This window comes from Cervus elaphus, chromosome 4 (assembly GCF_910594005.1).
Source record: "Cervus elaphus chromosome 4, mCerEla1.1, whole genome shotgun sequence".
Lineage (NCBI taxonomy): Eukaryota > Metazoa > Chordata > Mammalia > Artiodactyla > Cervidae > Cervus > Cervus elaphus.
This window is the reverse complement of record NC_057818.1, coordinates 65130279-65149194: the sequence shown is the minus strand read 5'-3', so window position 1 is coordinate 65149194 and position 18916 is coordinate 65130279. Positions and strand designations below refer to the sequence as shown.

Sequence of the window (18916 nt, the reverse complement as noted above, 5' to 3'; positions counted from 1 at the left end):
CCGGCTCGGAGTTGAGCGGAGGCACCACCCCCTCCCCACCTGCCGGGGACCCCTCTTCCCCCGCCGCCCGCGGGCCCTGGTCGCCCCCGGGACACCCCCCAGAACAAGAATGGTTCGGCCCACAGTCACATCAGTGTTTATTTTCCGCGAGCGGGTCCCACACAGCCTGCGACGCTCTCCCCCACGCCGCCCCTTGGAGTGGCCCGGGGCCGAGCCCCGCCTCCAACCCGGCTCGACCAACCCTCGCCCGGCTCCGGGAGCCTCATTTGCATTTCCGGGAGCTGCGGCCCAATGGGAAGGCGGCACCCACCGCCCTCCCAAGGGGGCGGCTCTCCCGGTGGACTGCACCACTCTCGGGACCCGGCAACGGGGGGAGAAAGAGCGTCTGCCAGAGTCCCGAAGACAGGAGAAGAGGGTGTCTCCGCTCAGCGCAGGGTGGCGAGGTCAGCGGAAGAGGGGGTTCTGGTCTTGGAAAAGGCCCAGCAGTCCGCTATCAGGGCTGGGCTCCTTGATGAGCTTCTGGACCTGTAGCGGGGAGTCAGGGGTTCCCGTCTCCACGACAGATCCATTTGCATTTCCCTGGCCGCCCCCCGCCCCCGGCAGTAACTGGCCAAACTAACCGCCCCCTCCCCTCAAGACTTTTGCTGGAGATCTCCCTTTCACCACAGCTACCAGGGTTAGTGCCTGATCATCTGTCGCCTGGGCCCACCTTGGCAGCTTCGACCACTGAGGGTGACTGACTGTCCTGGGGCTTCCTGCTTCTTAAGTAATCTCCCCTCTCAACTCTCAGGTCCAGCCCATGCCTTGCGCCTCAACTCTGGATGCACTTATGCAACTGCTTCTTAGATGCTGGTGGTCATTTGACCTTCCACCCCCTCCCCCATCAGCGCACAGCCTCAGCAGCCGTGCTCAACCTGGAGCCTCTCTGGGCTACCTTTTCACGCACTGCGCCCACCACCAAGTCCTCTCATGCTAACCTACAGAAGTTACAAAATAAAAGTGAGTCAGGCCTGTGATCCTGCTGCCTCCACCCTCGTTTCCCTCCTTCCTACCCCATGTCCATGAGCCGCCCAGCAGGGCACACAGATCTGACAGTGTCCAGCTCCCAGGTGCAACCCCAACAAAACCTTTAGGAAGGCTCTGCTCTGGCTCCTCCCCGCCTCCCGCCCCTCCTCCACCCTGAGCTCACCGTGCCCTGCTGTGGTTCCTTGAATAAGTCAAGTTTAGTCCCACGTCCAGGCTTCTGCCCTAGCTGTCCACTCTGCCAAGAATGCTTTTCGGATGACCGGTTGCTGACCGCCCCCAGTCAGGTCTCCGCTTTAAGGCCACCCCCAGGAGGGGCCTCTGTGCGGCAGGCCCCCATCTCATCTCTCACACACCCCACAGATTCCCTCCCCAGCTCCTGGCCGCCATGTGAAACTGAATACAGATTGTCTTTTTCTGCGATTGCCCCTGGACCTGCCACACTGGCTGGCACACAGTAGGTGCTCAGTAAATGCTCAACAGACCTGATCTAAGAGGAGAAGGGGCAGACCTCAGAGGACTGGGATATTGGCATATTCCATTACTCTAAGGGCCAAGGTGCGAAGCCGTGGGCTACCCAGTCAGACCTGGGTACTGGGAAGTCCACATGAGTGGTGGCTGTGGAGGCTGGACCTGAGTGTCAAAGACTGGAGGAGGAGGAGGGATGCTGGAGAAGGGCCAGGGGGCGCTGTGGACAGGGTCCCTGTGGCTCCCTTCCATCTCCACCTCCCTCTAAAGTCCCCTTCTTCTGGGAGGCCTCTGGACCGCCCTCAGCAACCCGTCCTGGCACACCCGGCCCCTCCCCTGCTTTCTCTCTACAGCGCTTAGGGTCAGCCGGCTTCTCTGCTCCTGGATGTATGGTGTTGACCTGCAGTCTCCCCTGGGGGCGGCAGCCGCTATATTCCCGGATGTATTCTGCCGCTGTACCGTGGGAGCTGGAAAGGCATTTGCTGTTTGCGTGGGAGAAGGGGGAGGTCGGGTGTGAGGGGGCCCAGTACCTCCTTGAACTGAGGGTGGGCGGCGTCGCCCACGAGCTGCAAAATGAGCCCCTCGCTGGTGGAGAGGAAGGCGCCGCTCTGGCGCATCCGGGACAGCGCCACCAGCCGGTCCACCTGGCTGAGGGGGTGAGGGAGAGGGTGTCGGCATCTCGGTCTGCACGCCCAGACACCCGATGAACTCAGCAAGGATCCGCCCCTGGGTTCTCCCTGGGTGGCCCAAACCCAACCCACACGCACCCCACCCCTGAGAAGACGCTCACCTCCGGGAGGAACAGGCGTCCACCACCACGTGGACCTGCAGCCCGCGATCCAGGAGGTCCAGGGCCGTTTGCTAGGGGCAGAGAGAGGTCAGGGCCACCCCAGCCAGGAGACGGGGGCCAGGGTGGGATGAGGGCGGATCAGGGCAGGAGGGGTGGGGATTATAGCGGGATCCTCGCAGGATGAAAGCCCAGGGGGTCCTGAGTGTAGGTGAAGGTCCCAGGTCAGGAGGGGAGCCACGGGTCAGGAAGGGGAGTGGCCAGGGTTCTGGGTTTTCAGGGTGGGGAGGTCCCAGGTGGAAAGGAGGTCCCAAGCGTCAGTGGGGGTCTCACCAAGATGCAGGCTTGTGTCTCTAAGCCACAGAGGAGCACGGAGCGCAGCTGGGGCCGAGCGTCCAGCTCCTGCTGCACCGCAGGCACCATGCTGAGGCAGGTCTTGGTGTGCGGCTGCAGGTCCTGAGCGCCCAGCTCGGGCACCGTGGGGCCCAGGCCCTGCGGGTACTGCTCAGTCAGCACGGCTGGCACGTTCAGCAGCCGGGCCACCTGGGGTGGGGGGCGGAGGAGCGAAGGTCTGAGCCCAGAGGGGCCGGGGCCTGGAGCCCCGGGTCTGAGGGGGGAGGTGTGGGGGCTGGACCCCCGGGTCTGAGGGGGGAGGGGCCGGGGACCTGGACCCCCGGGTCTGAGGGGGGAGGGGCCAGGGGCCTGGAGCCCCGGGTCTGAGGGGGGAGGGGCCGGGGGCCTGGACTCTTGGTCTGAGGGAGGAGGGTCTGGGGGTCTGGACCCCCAGGTCTGAGGGAGGAGGTGTGGGGGCTGGACCCCGGGGTCTGAGGGAGGAGGGTCTGGGGGCCTGGACCCCCGGGTCTGAGGGAGGAGGTGTGGGGCCTGGACCCCGGGGTCTGAGCGGGGAGGGGCCAGGGGCCTGGACTCTTGGTCTGAGGGAGGAGGGTCTGGGGGTCTGGACCCCCAGGTCTGAGGGAGGAGGTGTGGGGCCTGGACCCCGGGGTCTGAGGGGGGAGGTGTGGGGGCTGGACCCCCGGGTCTGAGGGAGGAGGGTCTGGGGGTCTGGACCCCCAGGTCTGAGAGAGGAGGTGTGGGGCCTGGACCCCAGGGTCTGAGGGGGAGGGGCCGGGGGCCTGGACTCCTGGTCTGAGGGAGGAGGGCCTGGGGGTCTGGACTCTTGGTCTGAGGGAGGAGGGTCTGGGGGTCTGGACCCCCGGGTCTGAGGGAGGAGGTGTGGGGCCTGGACCCCGGGGTCTGAGGGAGGAGGGGCCGGGGGCCTGGACCCCTGGGTCTGAGGGGGGAGGTGTGGGGGCTGGACCCCGGGGTCTGAGGGGGAGGGGCCGGGGGCCTGGACCCCAGGGTCTGAGGGGGAGGGGCCGGGGGCCTGGACTGTTGGTCTGAGGGAGGAGGGTCTGGGGGTCTGGACCCCCGGGTCTGAGGGAGGAGGTGTGGGGCCTGGACCCCGGGGTCTGAGGGGGGAGGGGCCGTGGGCCTGGACTCCTGGTCTGAGGGAGGAGGTGTGGGGCCTGGACCCCGGGGTCTGAGGGGGGGAGGTGTGGGGCCTGGACCCCGGGGTCTGAGGGGGGAGGTGTGGGGCCTGGACCCCGGGGTCTGAGGGGGGAGGTGTGGGGCCTGGACCCCGGGGTCTGAGGGGGGAGGGGCCGTGGGCCTGGACTCCTGGTCTGAGGGAGGAGGTGTGGGGCCTGGACCCCGGGGTCTGAGGGGGGAGGTGTGGGGCCTGGACCCCGGGGTCTGAGGGGGGAGGTGTGGGGCCTGGACCCCGGGGTCTGAGGGGGGAGGGGCCGTGGGCCTGGACTCCTGGTCTGAGGGAGGAGGTGTGGGGCCTGGACCCCGGGGTCTGAGGGGGGAGGGGCCGTGGGCCTGGACTCCTGGTCTGAGGGAGGAGGTGTGGGGCCTGGACCCCGGGGTCTGAGGGGGGAGGCGTGGGGCCTGGACCCCGGGGTTTGAGGGAGGAGGTGTGGGGCCTGGACCCCGGGGTCTGAGGGGGGAGGTGTGGGGCCTGGACCCCGGGGTCTGAGGGGGGAGGTGTGGGGCCTGGACCCCGGGGTCTGAGGGGGGAGGTGTGGGGCCTGGATCCCGGGGTCTGAGGGGGAGGGGCCGGGGGCCTGGACTCCTGGTCTGAGGGAGGAGGGCCTGGGGGTCTGGACCCCCGGGTCTGAGGGAGGAGCGCTGTACCTTGAGCATGCGCGCAGCCACAGAGACGATTTGGCGGAAGTACACAACGTGGCGGAACTTCTCCTGCATGTCGCACAGGAAGAGTATGGAAGATCCAGGGAGGACGCGGCCCAAAGCAGGCCTCGCAGCTGCCATGTCCTGGGGTGGGCAGAGGGGCCCAGGGAGTGCAGTTAGGCTCAGAGGGGGCTTCTCTGCATGTCCGGGGTCCACGCACTCACACCCTAGACTCCCACTGTGACCCTCCTACAGCCTGCAGGAGACTGAGGCTCTGAAGTGTCCAGCCGGAGGGCACGGCCAGCTCCTGAGGGGTCGGGATGCGGTCCTGAGGCAAAGCTGCACCCCCCGCCCCCCCCCCCACAGCCTGCGATCCCTCAGGTCTGACTGCCTCTCTGAATGCAGTTTGCCCACGCATGAGACTCACTAGCTGAACCCCGCTGCCTTGGGGTCTTAGAATGAAAGGCTGGGGTACCCGCGGCGTGGAGTATTATTCGGCCACGAAAAGGAAAGGAGCACGGACATGCTATGGCGCGGATTTCCTCACCGTGATGCTGTCGAGTCACAGCACCGAGCAGGAGTCCCTTTACATGGATCCATTTACATGGACCGTCCACTGAGACGGAGCAGGCTGGGGGTGGGGCAGAGGAGAGCCTGAAGAGGGGCACGGGGTTTCCATCATCTGGGGAGATGGAAATGTTTTGGAACCAGATAGCAGTGCTGGGTGCACAATATTAGGAACATACAAAATGCCTCTTAATTGTACACTTTAAAATGGTCAGGATGGTAAATTTTAGGTCATGTGTATTTTGGCACAATTTAATTTTTTGAATTATTTTTATTTTGTTTAATTTCTGACTGTGTGGCATGTGTTCCCCAAACAAGAATGGCACCCGTGCCCCCAGCATTGGAGGCACAGTCTTAACCCCCTGGGCCTCCAGGGAAGTCCCTCGCACCATTAAAAAGAAAGAAAGCCCTCCAACTAATAAAAATAAATGGAAAAAACAAAGAAAGCAAGCAATGTAAAAATTAAGGGGAGCACTGGTAGAGCCACCTGGCCAGCAGCCCTTTTAAAGGGGAGGACACTGAGGTCCGGGGGAGGCGTCCATGAAGGCGGAGGTGCTGCGGGGACTAGAGGGGTGACTGCCCCCTCTCCCCATCAGGGCCCTGGAAACCCCGAATCGCACGGTCCCAGCCCATGTTCCCAGAGACTTGTGTCTCTGGTTCCCTGAACTGCTGCACAAATGGGGAGTCCTGGCTTGTGTCTGCAGCTCCCCCCATCTCTGCCTGTCACTCACTTATTTGTTAGTTTATTTAGGAAACGAAGGCCCTGCAGCCCGGGCACCCAGTGGAGGGCAAGCTGGCCGACCCTCGCTCAGGGCAAGTCTTAGTGTCAGGTGGGGAGTCCCACAGCTGGTTTTGGTTATTCTTTAAATTGAGCACATCTACCACTGAAAATGTTTCCTACATGTGTCATATCTAAAGTTTAAAACCTAGTGGATGGCTAACATGCTGGATTTTATGCTGTGGGAATTTGGTCTCGAAATACAAATGGAAGGGAAACTCCCTCAAAAATAAAACCACACTGTGTTACTTCATTGTGTAATCACAGCTGTGGCCAGGGTGAGGATTTCTGGGGAAGCTACTCTGTCTTGGCAGAGTTCTCCCGGAGAAAGTGGAGAGCGAGCAATCTTTCTGAAAACACAGAGCTGACCCTGTCACCCCACCTCAGCTCTCCAGGCCTCCTGGCTTTTCTCTGTCCTCAAGACTAAGGGGTACCCTCCTCCCACAAGGCGCCAGACTGCCACATCCCCCTTCAGGGCCTTGGCCCAGGCAGCTGCTCCACCTGGAGAGCTCTCCTCACTCTGGTTCCTGGTGGTAACTCCCCCAACAGACGGAGGGACACGGTCAGGAGCGGGCGGAGCGCTGGAATGTAGGAAAGCCTGTGCCAGGCTTCTGCAGGAGCTCCCCTTTGGGCTGGTAGGAGTGTAAAGGGCAGCAAGCACCCCCTAGGGAGAACCATGTGCCCCCAGTTCTCAAAATTACAGATTCACAAACCCTGTGACCCAGAGAACTCACACTAAGTGTTTAGCCTAAGTGCTTACCCTACAGACATGCCTGTGCAGTAACACGTTATTCATTATGGGACAGGGTTATTCACTATGAGACCCCTCCCTGAGCAAAAGAACAGAAATAAACCCAAACATCCAGGGTTAGGGCACTGGTAATCACAAGGAAGACCTTTAAGTAACACCGTGGAGAAGTGTCTGAGAGATGTTAACCGGGTGGGGGGTGGGGACAGAACAAACAGTGTGTGTAAACAATGCTCCCATTTGTGCCAAAATGCAAGAAGGAAAAAAAAAAAAAAGCTTGCCTACTGATGCAATCTGTATTTGCAATCTGTATTTGCTCTCTGGCGAGCAGCTTTTTCTGCAGTGACAGGTCTCTGAGGGGCAGAGTGTGAAGGATGTTTGACCACTGTGTGTATGACTCTGTTGCTCTTAAATTTTGAGTGTGTAAACAGGTTGTCCAGTCAGGTAAACACAATACAGTAAACTACAATACAGTAAAACGTTTACATAAGGCAAGAACCTAGCCAAACCCAATGTGGCATTAAAGTCACGATAATGGTTGTCCTTGGGCAGCAGTAATGAAGGAGGGGCTGGGACCTTGCATGGGGGTTGTTTGGTTTCTGCGTTTGTATGCTGTTCACACACTCTTTGTGAAGTTATGTGAGCTGTGTATCTGTGATTTGTACTTTTCCCTACACATGTAATAAACTTCCACAAGAAAGTTTTGAAAATAGAAAACAGGGAGGCCTCGCTGGCCGCCTGTGGGGCTGGACTGGAGGTGGAGGCCGGGAGGGCAAGGTCCAGTCCAGGTAGCGGGGACGGAGAGGAGGGGGTAGGCGGGCCTGGTTTCCAGTCGGCAGAGGGTGGGCTAATTCCTTGGCGAGCCCACCTGATTGAGGCAGAGGAGATGAAACACGTTGGGGTGGGGTCGGGGCTGGAGACAAGAGTTTGGGGGTGCTCTAGGGGAGTGGTGAAGATGCAGAACGCAGCTCGAGTCAGAGGAAGCCCGAGGCCGGGCGGAGGAGCGGCCCACGATGGGCGGCCACCTGCGGAGCGAATCGGTCTGTTGAGACCCCCTCGAGGTGGCCCGGGGGGCGTGCGTCCGCAGCCCAGCCTCGCTGGCTGTGTGACTCTCAAGCTTCACGCCTGTTTCCTTCTTGGGGAAACACCCGCCGAGCAGGAGTGATGCAGGCACTCGGCGCGGAGGGTGGAATCGGCCCTGGCCACTTGTGTCGGGCGCGGGCAGGAGTCCTGCCCCGGCCGCGTCCCCTCGGCCCCGGATGGCCCCGCGGAGCCTCGGTTCCCCCAGCGGCAGGCGGGGAGGTCGGTCCCACCGCAGCGCCGGCGGGGCCTTACCCGGAAGGCGCCGGAGGGAGCCGGGCCTGCCCTCCGCAAGTGAGGCCTGCAGTCACTCACCCGCTGCCGTCGGACTCACGCAGCTCGGCTCCACCGGCGGGGTCCGCAGGCCGGGTCAACGTTTCTCACCTTCTGGACTCGGAGACCCACCCCGCGCCCTCCGCGTCCCGCCTCCCGAGCCGACCCACCCAATAGGCACTCGCCTAGCTTTGCTCCTCCGCTGGCAGCCAATCCACGAGCGCCGCTTCTTCCCCCTCCCCGGGGAAGGGGGCGGTGGGCCAGGCTGTCCGTCTTGAGAGCGTGATTGGCCCGTCCAGGAGAAAGGCAGAGCGTCGGGCCAATGGGGAGTCGCGAAAGGCGTGCTGGTGGGTCTAAAGGGTACAGAGAACTTGAGACTGCAGCCCCAGAGGTTGCTGGGTCGCGAGCAGCCGGGCTGTCAAGTTCGAACGACAGCGGCGAAGGGCGAGGGGTGCGCGGCGCAGGGGCAGGACTTGGGTCCGAACCTGGCCCTTCTAGCTAGAGACTGAAGCTTACAGAGAGACCCACGCACTTTCCAGGAAAGGGCTGAAGGCGCGACGAGCCAAGAAGTCCCTCCCTCTCCTCGCTCTTTAGTCTGTTCTCTTGGAGCCTCAGTTTTCCCTCTCACAGCACCTGCGTGCTCGGGTGGTGTCCTAATGTTTAGACGGTGCTTGGAAGTGGGCTTGCGAGAAAGGGGGTGGAGAGAGAATTTCCCATTACTTTTGGAAAAAAAGCCAAACTACTCCCAGATCACGGTCTGCCTTTTCGGCCCCTCGACCGCCCTCCAGTCTTACCACTCTCCTCCGGCTCACTCCGCTCCAGCTAGGCTGGCCCCCAGCGTCCCACCTCAGGGCCTTTGCACCGGCTGGTCCCTCTGCCTGAAACCCCAGACTTTTTCACAGTACCAGCTCCTTGTCATTGAAGGCCTTCCCTGACCACCCTGTATCAAGGAGTCACCCTATCGGGTCGCTATCCTATCGATATTTTCTTCCCAGCACTAATACCAATCTGAAATTGGAAATTTATCTTGCCTTAAAAAAAAAAAAAGTATGGATGTACTCATTTATTTTCAGCGACCCCATCTTTACCGCCCCCCTCCCTGCCATGTGAACTCCACGAGGGCAGAGATGTCTGTTTTATTCACTGCTGAGTCCTCCACACCCAGATCTGGGCCTGGAATGCAGTAGGCACTCCACAAATCTTTGGGAATAAACAAGAGAAGACCAGACGTTAGAAAGAGCTGAACCAGGGTGAGAGGGAGCCGGAGGGACAGTCACCAAGGAGGTGGGGCTGGGCAGAAAGAAGGAAGAAGGTGAGGAGGGAGAGAGCACTCCGGAGGCCGAACTGGGGGCCCTGGACTTGGGAGAAGACCCTTGAGGCCGAGGAGGGAGTCTGGGGGGATTCCTGTGGCCAGAGGTTGCCAGGAGGGGCGTGGATGGGACAGGGGACTGCCCGGCAGGCAGCTGAGGAGCTGTCATGGCAGGGGCTTTGGTCTGTCTGGGAGCCTGGGCTGGGTTGTGATTGGGTGTCACGGGAAGCAGGTCCCCCAGCCTTCGGGGGTCCCCTGAGAAGGGCAGGCACAAGACACCTCCCACCTGCCCCCCCAGCGACCCTCAGAAGCCAAGAGCTGCTCCCCTCCCCCCAGGGAACGGGGGGGAGGGAGCAGGGGGTCGTAGAGCCGTGTGTCCTGCCTCAGGGCCGGCTGGCCCAGCACACAGAGGGACAGGTCAGATGGCGCTGAAGGACACGGCGGGGGGAGCGCGATGTCCTCAAAGAGGTCGAGGGTGGAGGCATCCAGGGCAGCGAGACTCAGGCTGGGGCCAGCATGGGGTGCCTCGGTGGGCGCCACGGCACAGGCCACGCCCAGGAAGGGGGACGCAGGTGGTGGGGGCGGCCTCTGGGGCGGCGGTCTCTGGGGAGGCGCCTCCTGGGACAGGATGGACATGGCCAGGCGCTGGGTGGCAGCTTCGATCTTGGCAAACTGCCTGCAGAAAGAGCCGGGCGTTACAGGGGTGACCACGGAGAAATCCCCTCCCGTCTGCCATCCCAGTAGTGATGTGTCTCTTCTCTCCCTCCCCATTGTCTTTATGCTACTGTCTCTGCCCCGGGTCCGTTTTCTTGAGTCCCACAGTTCAGTGTCTCTAACCCCATTCATGGGATTCCCTGGTGGCTCAGATGGTAAAGAATCTGCCTGCAATGTAAGAGACACAGGTTCGATCCCTGGGTGGAGAAGGTTTCCCTGAAGAAGAAAATAGCAACCCACTCCAGTATTCTCGCCTGAAGAATTCCCATGGACAGAGGAGCCTGGCGGGCTCCAGTCCATAGGGTCGCAGAGTTGGACAGGACTGATTAACTAAGCCTTTGTTTCACTTCCAACCCCATCATAGGGAAGCTATGAACGGCTGTGGGGCCTTCCTTCCTTGAGGCAAACGAGGGCTCCTCTCTAGTTGAGGAGCGTGGGCTTCTCATTGCGGTGGCTTCTCTGGTTGCAGAGCACAGGTTCCAGGGTGCAAGGGCTTCAGTAGCTGCAGCGTGAGGCTCAGTTGTCCTGGCTCCTGGGCTCTGGAGCACAGGCTCAATAGTGTGGTGCGTGGGCTTAGTTGCCCAGAGGCCTGTGTGATCTTTCTAGACCAGGGATGGAACCCATGTCTTCTGCATTTGCTGGAGGACTCTTTACCCCTGAGCCACCAGGAAATCCCAATATGTTTGGCATTTAGATTTATTCTGACCATATTCCAACATGTAGAAGTAAAAAATGCCTTAAGGGGTGCCTTTACAAATTTTTTTTTTTTTTCACACAAAGGCACTCTGTGGATTGGCAGCGCGACTTTAACACTGAAGCCATATGGATTCTGCTTCCTAAAGGGCTATGAATCTGCATCTCCACCAACCCTCTCAGAATCTCCACCAACCCCTGGCTGGAGTCCCCAGCCTCCCCACCTGGATGACTGCAGTAGTCACTGCATGGGTCTCCCCCCAGTATTCCTACCCCCTCAGTAGCAATGCAGGTGGGTATTGCACTGCACTGTGCCCCCCTAAAATTGATATGTTGAAGTTTTAACCCCCAGCACCTCAGAAAGTGAAAAGTCACTCAGTTGTGTCTGACTCTTTGCGACCCGAGGGACTGTAGCCTGCCAGGCTCCTCTGTCCATGGGATTCTCCAGGCAAGATACCACAGTGGGTTGTTATTTCCTTCTCCAGGGGAAATCTCCCCAACCCAGGGATTGAACCCAGGTTGCCTGCATCACAGGGAGATTCTTTACCCCTGAGCCATCAGGGAAGACCCAGGGCCTCAACACGTGACTGCACTTGGAGATTGAGTCTTTAGAGAGGTGATTAAGTCAAAATGACATCATCAGAGTGGCTCCTAACCCAGGAGGAGGAGACTAGGACGCACAGAGGGATGACCACAGGAGAAGCAAGGAGGAGGCCTCTCCCCGCCAGCACCTCGGTCTGGGGCCTTGGGCTCCAGAATCAGGAGAAGGTTGTCCTCAGTGCCCCGCCCAGTCTGTCGTGTTTGATCGTGGAAGTTCCAGCAGATGAATGCAAAAACATGATTTTGAACAAAAGCAGTGAGACTTAGTGGGTGCGTTACACCATAGAAATAAAAGTTCAAAACCAGGCTAACTCGATCAACAGGGAGAGATGTCAGGATGGTGACTCACGGGAAGGAGATCCCACCAGGATCTCTGGGGGCAAGAAATGCCCTGTTCCTGGATCTGAATGTTGATTTTATCAGCAGGTCCCCTTTAGGAAAAATTCATTACGCTCCACACAGATGATGTGTGCATTTTTTTTTTCTACTATGTTATAAACCTCCAGGGAAAGGTTTATGTAAAAAATGTATCTGTTGGAACTTCCCTGGTGGTCCAGGGACTAAGACAGCAGGCTCCATTACTGATCAGGGAAGACCCCACATGCCCTGGAGAGACTAAGCCCAAGCACCACACCTTGAGCCTGTGCCGGAAGCCCGTGCTCCCCAAGGAGAGACGCCACCGCAACGAGAAGCCCAGGCGCGCACCTAGAGAGGAGCCCCTGCTCGCCACAACTAGAGAGAAACCCACACAGCTGCGAAGATAAACAAGAGTTAATTAATTAATTTTAGAAAATGTATCTGCTGGGACTTCCCCAGTGGTCCAGTGGCTAAGACACACCGTGCTTCCAAAGCAGGGGCCGCGGGTTCCATCCCTGGTTGGGGAGCTAGGTCCCTGCAGGGCCTTGCTGCAGGCCACAACTGAGACCCAGAGCTGCCAAATAAAGTTTCTATAAAAGAACTGCTGCATCAGACAGCTGTCTTTTGACTTTTCTGTAGATTTGAAAAATTTTCACACAGAGTTAAACAGTCTCTAGCGTGGGTGGGAGGGGGTTCCCGGGGGAGCAGGGCCTGAGGGGACCCGGAGAAAGGAGGAGGGCGTGGGTGGGGAGGCGGGAGGAGAGCTCGCCCGCATCCTGGGTCTTGTCGGTTGCGCCTGCGTGCCCAGGGGGATGTGCTCACTGTGGGCGGCCAGGGCCCCGGGGAGCCTGCGGCAGAACCGCCGTGGGGGTGGGGAGGTCTGTGCCACCGGAGGCTGGCCCTAGGGGGCGGGGAGGACAGGCAGGGAGCCTCGGAACCCGGCGGCATCTGCACGGGGTCCAGGCTGGGGGGCGGGCTGAAGGTGGGGAGGGGTCCTTGAGCAGTTGGTGAGGAGGCCGGCTCTGGAACATGGGGCAGGTCCGTGTCTGGGGGCAGGTGTGTCTTCCATCCTGGGCTCACTGGAGGAGGGCCGCTTGCAGCAGGGGAGCAGCGGTCAGGCGGGGCGGCCCCCACTCACTCACGTGTGGTCCAGGCCCTCCTGGGGCAAGTCCCCAGAGCCATCCCCCTCCAGAAAAACAGGACCTTGGGAAAGTCACTTCACCGCTCTGTGCCTCAGTTTCCTCATCTGAAAAGGAGGACTGTGACAGCACCCACCTCCTGGGGCTGCTGTCAGCCGTTCCTGAGCTCATGCTCACTGTAAGGGGCATCGGGGGCTAAAACTAAAGCACTCAGAACAGTGCCCGGCACGTGGGAAGTGTCTGATAGGTTTTAGCTGCATTGCCACTGCCATCATCCTTACCATCCCCTCAGCCTCAGCACCATCACCCTGATCACCACCACCACCATTACCCTCACCACCACCACCATCACCCTCACCACCACCACCATCACCCTCATCACCACCTCACCATCACCACCACCACCATCACCACCACAACCCTCACCACTACCATCACCATCACCACCATCACCATCATCCTCATCACCATCATCACCCTCATCCATCATGACCATTATCATCACCTTCATCATCCTCACCACCATCACCACCATCACCACCCTCACCCTCACCATCACCACCATCACCATCACCCTCATCACCACCTCACCATCACCATCACCCTCACCACCACCACCCTCATCACCACCTCACCATCACCACCACCACCATCACCACCACCACCCTCACCACCACCACAACCCTCACCACTACCATCACCATCACCACCATCACCCTCATCACCACCTCACCATCACCCTCACCACCACCATCACCCTCACCATCACCACCATCACCCTCATCACCACCATCACCCTCATCACCATCACCATCACCCTCACCATCACCACCATCACCCTCATCACCACCATCACCCTCACCATCATCATCACCCTCACCCTCACCATCATCACCATCACCCTCATCACCACCACAACCCTCACCACCACCACCATCACCCTCACCATCACCACCATCACCCTCATCACCACCATCACCCTCATCACCACCACCACCCTCACCCTCACCATCACCCTCATCACCACCATCACCCTCATCACCACCACCACCCTCACCCTCACCATCATCACCATCACCCTCATCACCACCCTCACCCTCATCACCACCATCACCCTCACCCTCACCATCACCCTCATCACCACCACCACCCTCACGCTCACCATCATCACCATCACCCTCATCACCACCCTCACCCTCATCACCACCACCACCCTCACCCTCACCATCATCACCATCACCCTCATCACCACCCTCACCCTCACCATCATCATCACCCTCACCCTCACCATCATCACCATCACCCTCATCACCACCATCACCCTCACCACCACCACCACCCTCACCCTCACCATCACCACCATCACCCTCATCACCACCACCACCCTCACCATCACCATCATCACCATCACCCTCATCACCACCATCACCCTCACCATCACCATCACCCTCATCACCACCACCACCCTCATCACCACCACCACCCTCACCCTCATCACCACCATCACCCTCATCACCACCACCACCCTCACCCTCACCATCATCACCATCACCCTCATCACCACCATCACCCTCATCACCACCACCACCCTCACCATCACCACCCTCACCCTCACCATCACCACCATCACCCTCATCACCACCATCACCCTCATCACCACCATCACCCTCACCCTCACCATCACCACCATCACCCTCATCACCACCATCACCCTCATCACCACCACCACCCTCACCCTCACCACCACCACCCTCACCCTCACCATCACCACCATCACCCTCATCACCACCATCACCCTCACCATCACCATCATCACCATCACCCTCACCATCACCACCATCACCCTCATCACCACCACCACCCTCACCCTCACCATCACCACCATCACCCTCATCACCACCCTCACCCTCACCATCACCATCACCCTCACCCTCACCATCACCACCATCACCCTCACCATCACCACCATCACCCTCATCACCACCATCACCCTCACCATCACCATCATCACCATCACCCTCATCACCACCATCACCCTCATCACCACCACCACCCTCACCCTCACCATCACCACCATCACCCTCATCACCACCATCACCCTCACCATCACCATCACCCTCACCCTCACCATCATCATCATCACCCTCACCACCACTCTCACCACCACCATCACCCTCACCATCACCATCACCACCACTCTCACCACCACCATCATCCTCACCACCATCACCACCATCACCACCCTCACCCTCACCATCACTACCATCACCATCACCACCATCACCATCATCCTCAGCACCATCACCATCATCACAGTCACTACCATCATCCTCACCGTCACCTTCATCATTATCACCATCATCTTCACCCTCATCACCATCACCACCATCACCCTCACCCTCACCACCCAGTCCCGGAGATGCTATATCCAGGCAGGACTACAGAGTGGTCCACAGCATGGACTCAGACTGCCTATAGTTGTCTCACCTCTCTAGCTGTGTAGCCTTGGACAAGTCATTGCACCTCTCTGAGCTCTCTTGTCAGTAATATAGGGAAAAGACAGAACCTACAGTGCAGGTTTGTGGGAGTGTTAAGCGACCTAGCATATGTTGGGGCCTTAAGACAATGTACCTGGCACACAGCAACCTCAAAAAATGGTCACTGTCACAGGGTGAGGGGCAAGCACAGGGCTGGGCGGGTGTGCGGGCATACAGGCTGGGCAGAGAGCCGGAGGAGCAGAGGTCTCCATCCACATGCCCGGAGACAGGGCAAGGCGTGGCCCCCGCAAGAGGCTGAATGGTGCAGAGCTAGGTGGGGAGCTGAGGCTGGCAGGGGAACAGGGGCTGGCGGGGCAGAGTCTCTGCACTGAGGGCCATGGGAGCCACGGGAGGGGTGCTCGAGCAGAAGAAAGGCCAAGCGTGCATGGTGTGTGGGTTAGAAAGGCGCTGCCTTCAAACAGCCCCGGAGTTGGACCCCGCCTCCGTCGTCTGAGCCACCACCATCCCTAGCCTCCTGCACCCCTGATCGACAGTCCAAGGGGTCCTTTCAGATCCCCCCCACCTCCCTGCCCAGAGCCCAAGTCCCTCTGAGGCCCACAAGGTCCCCCGATCAGTCCCCTGTCTGTCTTGAACCTGAGTCCCTCCCCTTGCACTCTGCTCCAGCCTCCCCAGGCCTGCTCCCTGGCGCCTCTGGGTCTTTGCAGTACGCTCCCTTCCCGGGCTGCCCCCCTCATCTCCGCAGGGCTCCTCCCTCCCCTCCCCAGGAAGGCCCTCCCGGACACCTTTCCTAAAATGCCAGCCCGCCCCCAGCATGCCCTCTGCAGCACTCACCAGCTTCGAACACGCTGTATCCTTTGTAAAAATTGAGGTAAAATTCACAGTATTTAAAAGGAACCATTTTAAAGCGTGCAATTCAGTGGCCTTCAGTACACTCACGATGTCATGCAAACACCCCCTCTAATTAGTTCCAGAACTTTCCATTACACCCCAGGAGACCTGGCACCTGTTAGGCATGTCTCCCCAGCCCAGCCCCCAGCCCCTGGCACCCGCCAACCTGCTTCCTGCTCTGTGGCTGAGCCCGTTCTGGATACTTCACAGCAATGGACTCACACAGTAGGGGACCTTTCGTGTCTGGTTCCTTTCACTCACCATCCTGTCGTGCTGGAGCCTCATATGATGTCATTCACTTCTTTATTTTTTTAAAGTCTTTATTGAGTTTGTTAAATATTGCTTCTGTTTTATGTTTTGTTTTTTTTTTTTGTCACAAGGTATGTGGGATCTTGGGCCTCCCGCTCAGCTGGTAAAGAATCCGCCTGCAATGCGGGAGACCTGGGTTTGGTCCCTGGGTCAGGAAGATTCCCTGGAGAAGGAAAAGGCTATGCACCCCAGTATCCTTGCCTGGAGAATCCCATGGACAGAGGAGCCTGGCAGGCTACAGTCTGTGGGGCAACACAGAGTGGGACGAGACTGGGCAACTAACACTTTCACTTTCACGCTGTGTGGAATCTTAACTACCTGCCAAGGGGCCGAACCTGCACCCCTTGCATTGGAAGGTGAAGGCTTAAGCCCTGGACCACCGGGGAAGGCCCTGCTTCTCTATTTTGACAGTCCCTTATCAGCTGCCTCCCAACTGGAACACAGACTCCATGAAGCAGAGAGTTTTTCTGGCCATGCCTGCGGCATGCAGGGTCTTAGTTCCCGGACCAGGGATTGAACCCATGCCTCCTGAGTGGAAGCACGGAGGCTTAACCACTGGACCTCCAGGGACTCCCAAAGCAGAGAACTTTGCGTCCTACGGATGGGCCTCTGAGGCCGGCACACAGTCGGCACTCCGTGGATGCACGTTGGGTGCGGCCGGCCCCGGGGGTCCCCTTCGCTCTGCGCTGTCTGGGCCTGGGTCCCACCCCGGCCCCTCCCAGCCCCCTCCCACGCTGCCCCCCCACCCCCCGCTCACCTGCAGATCTGGTTGTGTAGGAACCGCCTGTGGTTGGGCCTCCTTTTGGGGGGCCTGGCCCGCCGTGGGTGTAAGGCACGCAGCACGTGGGCAGCCGCCCCGCTCACAAAGGCGCACAGCTCCCGGGGGCCTGACTCGGAGATTCCAGGGCCTGCGGGAGCCCCAGGGTGCATGGCCAGGGTGATGGAGCGGCTCCCCACAATGCTGATCAGAAAGCAGCCACCCCCACAAATCTGTGAGGGGGCCCAGGGCCAGGGAGGGGCACGGGAAGAGAGACGGGGGTGGGGGACCCCGGGGCGGGGGGCACGACCCTGGTTGGTGGAGCAGGGCCGGGGGAATCAGAACCGTCCTGTGCCCTCACCCAGGCCCTGAGGTGTGAGGATCCCATAGGTGGGGGTCTGATATAGGCAGGCCAGGGGACAGGGAGGGGAGGGGTCATTTTGTGTGCCCCCCCAAAGGCCCAATTAGCACATAGTTGGGCCTGGGATCTGGGACAGGCAGCGTAGGTGGGAGGGGGCGGAGAAAAGCGCCTGGAGATGGCCAATTAAGGGGACAAAGGCCTCATTAGGGAAGCGGGGCCAGGAGTGAGTCAACCCCAGCGATTAGCCTGGAGGACCCGTAATTGCAGCCCAGGGGAGGGGGCGCGGGGAGTCTTGGGTGCCCGGCGCCCTGAGGGAACGAGCAGTGCCCCCGGGAGGCAGGCTGAGCGCCTCCAGCTGCAGGGCGGACACCCCACGTCTGCCCAGCCCCCACCAGGCCACCTCTCCTGCCTTCCCGCCCCCTCTGCTCCAGGGCTCAGAGCGCCTGCTGTGCCCAGGGCCTGCCTAACAGCTGCGGGGGGCAGGCTGACTCCCAAACCCAGCCTTTCCCACCTCAGCTTCCCAGTGAGCAGGGGAGAGGGGCAGGGGCCGCCTGCGGGCTGGGCCTGGCTGCTCAGGTGGGTGACGTGGATGCCAGGCAGACTGGGCCGGGAGGGGAAGCGGAGACCCAGGCCACTGAGGGACTGGGGGGCTGGCCCTGGACCAGGTAGGGAAGAACGGCTGCCTCCTGTGGCCTTGGCTGGTGTGTGTGGGGGGGTGGTCTCAGCATTTCAGAAGACCTGGTGGGGGGGTTTGTGTTGGGAGGTACAGGAGCCCGTGGATGCCCCAACACGTGGCCGCAAAGCTCGCGGCTTGACACCACGTGGGTCAGGATCACCCCGGCTCCCCTGAGCTGAGGTCAGGGCATTGCTTCTGGAGGGTCTGCTCCTGCCTTTCCCGGCATCTTGAGGTCACCCAGAGTCCTTGGCTTGTGGCTCCTTCCTCCGTGTCCTAAGTGAGTCCTCCTCCGACCTCTGCCTCCGCTGCCCCAGCTCCTTCTGACCCCACCCCTCCTGTCCCCTGTCATAGGGACTCACCGGGTTACCCTGATAACCTCCTGCTCTTCGCATCCTGAACTCCTCCACGCCAGCCAAGTCCCGCTCACTACGGAAGGCACACGGTTGCAGGTGCCGCAGGTTAGGACGTCGGCAGCTTTAGGCCGCAGAGGGAGAGACTTGGCCCCAGTGATGGCTCCTCCCGAGCTCCCCATGGCAATGGGTTAGTGGTTGCAGCCGCTGAGGCTGAGCCCCAGGGCGGAGGCGGGGTGCGGGGCGTGCTCCGGCGCCCAGGCAGGGAGACAGACAGACACAGAACGGTGAGGAGGATCCCCTGGGGTCCCCAGTGCCTGACACGCTGCCCCTTGGCGAGGCCCCCTGCCC

The 18916-nt window shown here is 60.3% G+C and overlaps 2 protein-coding genes across 3 annotated transcripts; both read right to left on the bottom strand.

The window, feature by feature from the left end:
* Positions 1-120: 120 nt before the first annotated feature.
* ISOC2 (isochorismatase domain containing 2) lies at positions 121-8098 on the bottom strand. Of its 2 annotated transcripts, none has more exons than XM_043900200.1 (6): positions 7957-8098; positions 4475-4612; positions 2612-2821; positions 2282-2352; positions 2022-2139; positions 121-525 (listed from the first exon to the last, which is right to left on the bottom strand). In XM_043900200.1, the coding sequence occupies exons 2-6, from the start codon at positions 4607-4609 to the stop codon at positions 445-447; spliced, it is 615 nt and encodes a 204-aa protein (XP_043756135.1). In that variant the 5' UTR covers positions 4610-4612; positions 7957-8098; the 3' UTR covers positions 121-444. The 2 variants fall into 2 exon arrangements, with proteins under 2 accessions (XP_043756135.1, XP_043756136.1); XM_043900201.1 differs by lacking the exon at positions 7957-8098 and adding an exon at positions 7430-7579.
* A 965-nt stretch (positions 8099-9063) lies between these two features.
* C4H19orf85 (chromosome 4 C19orf85 homolog) lies at positions 9064-17719 on the bottom strand. The gene is made up of 2 exons (XM_043900199.1): positions 17179-17719; positions 9064-9899 (listed from the first exon to the last, which is right to left on the bottom strand). The coding sequence occupies exons 1-2, from the start codon at positions 17349-17351 to the stop codon at positions 9443-9445; spliced, it is 630 nt and encodes a 209-aa protein (XP_043756134.1). The 5' UTR covers positions 17352-17719; the 3' UTR covers positions 9064-9442.
* Positions 17720-18916: the final 1197 nt, after the last annotated feature.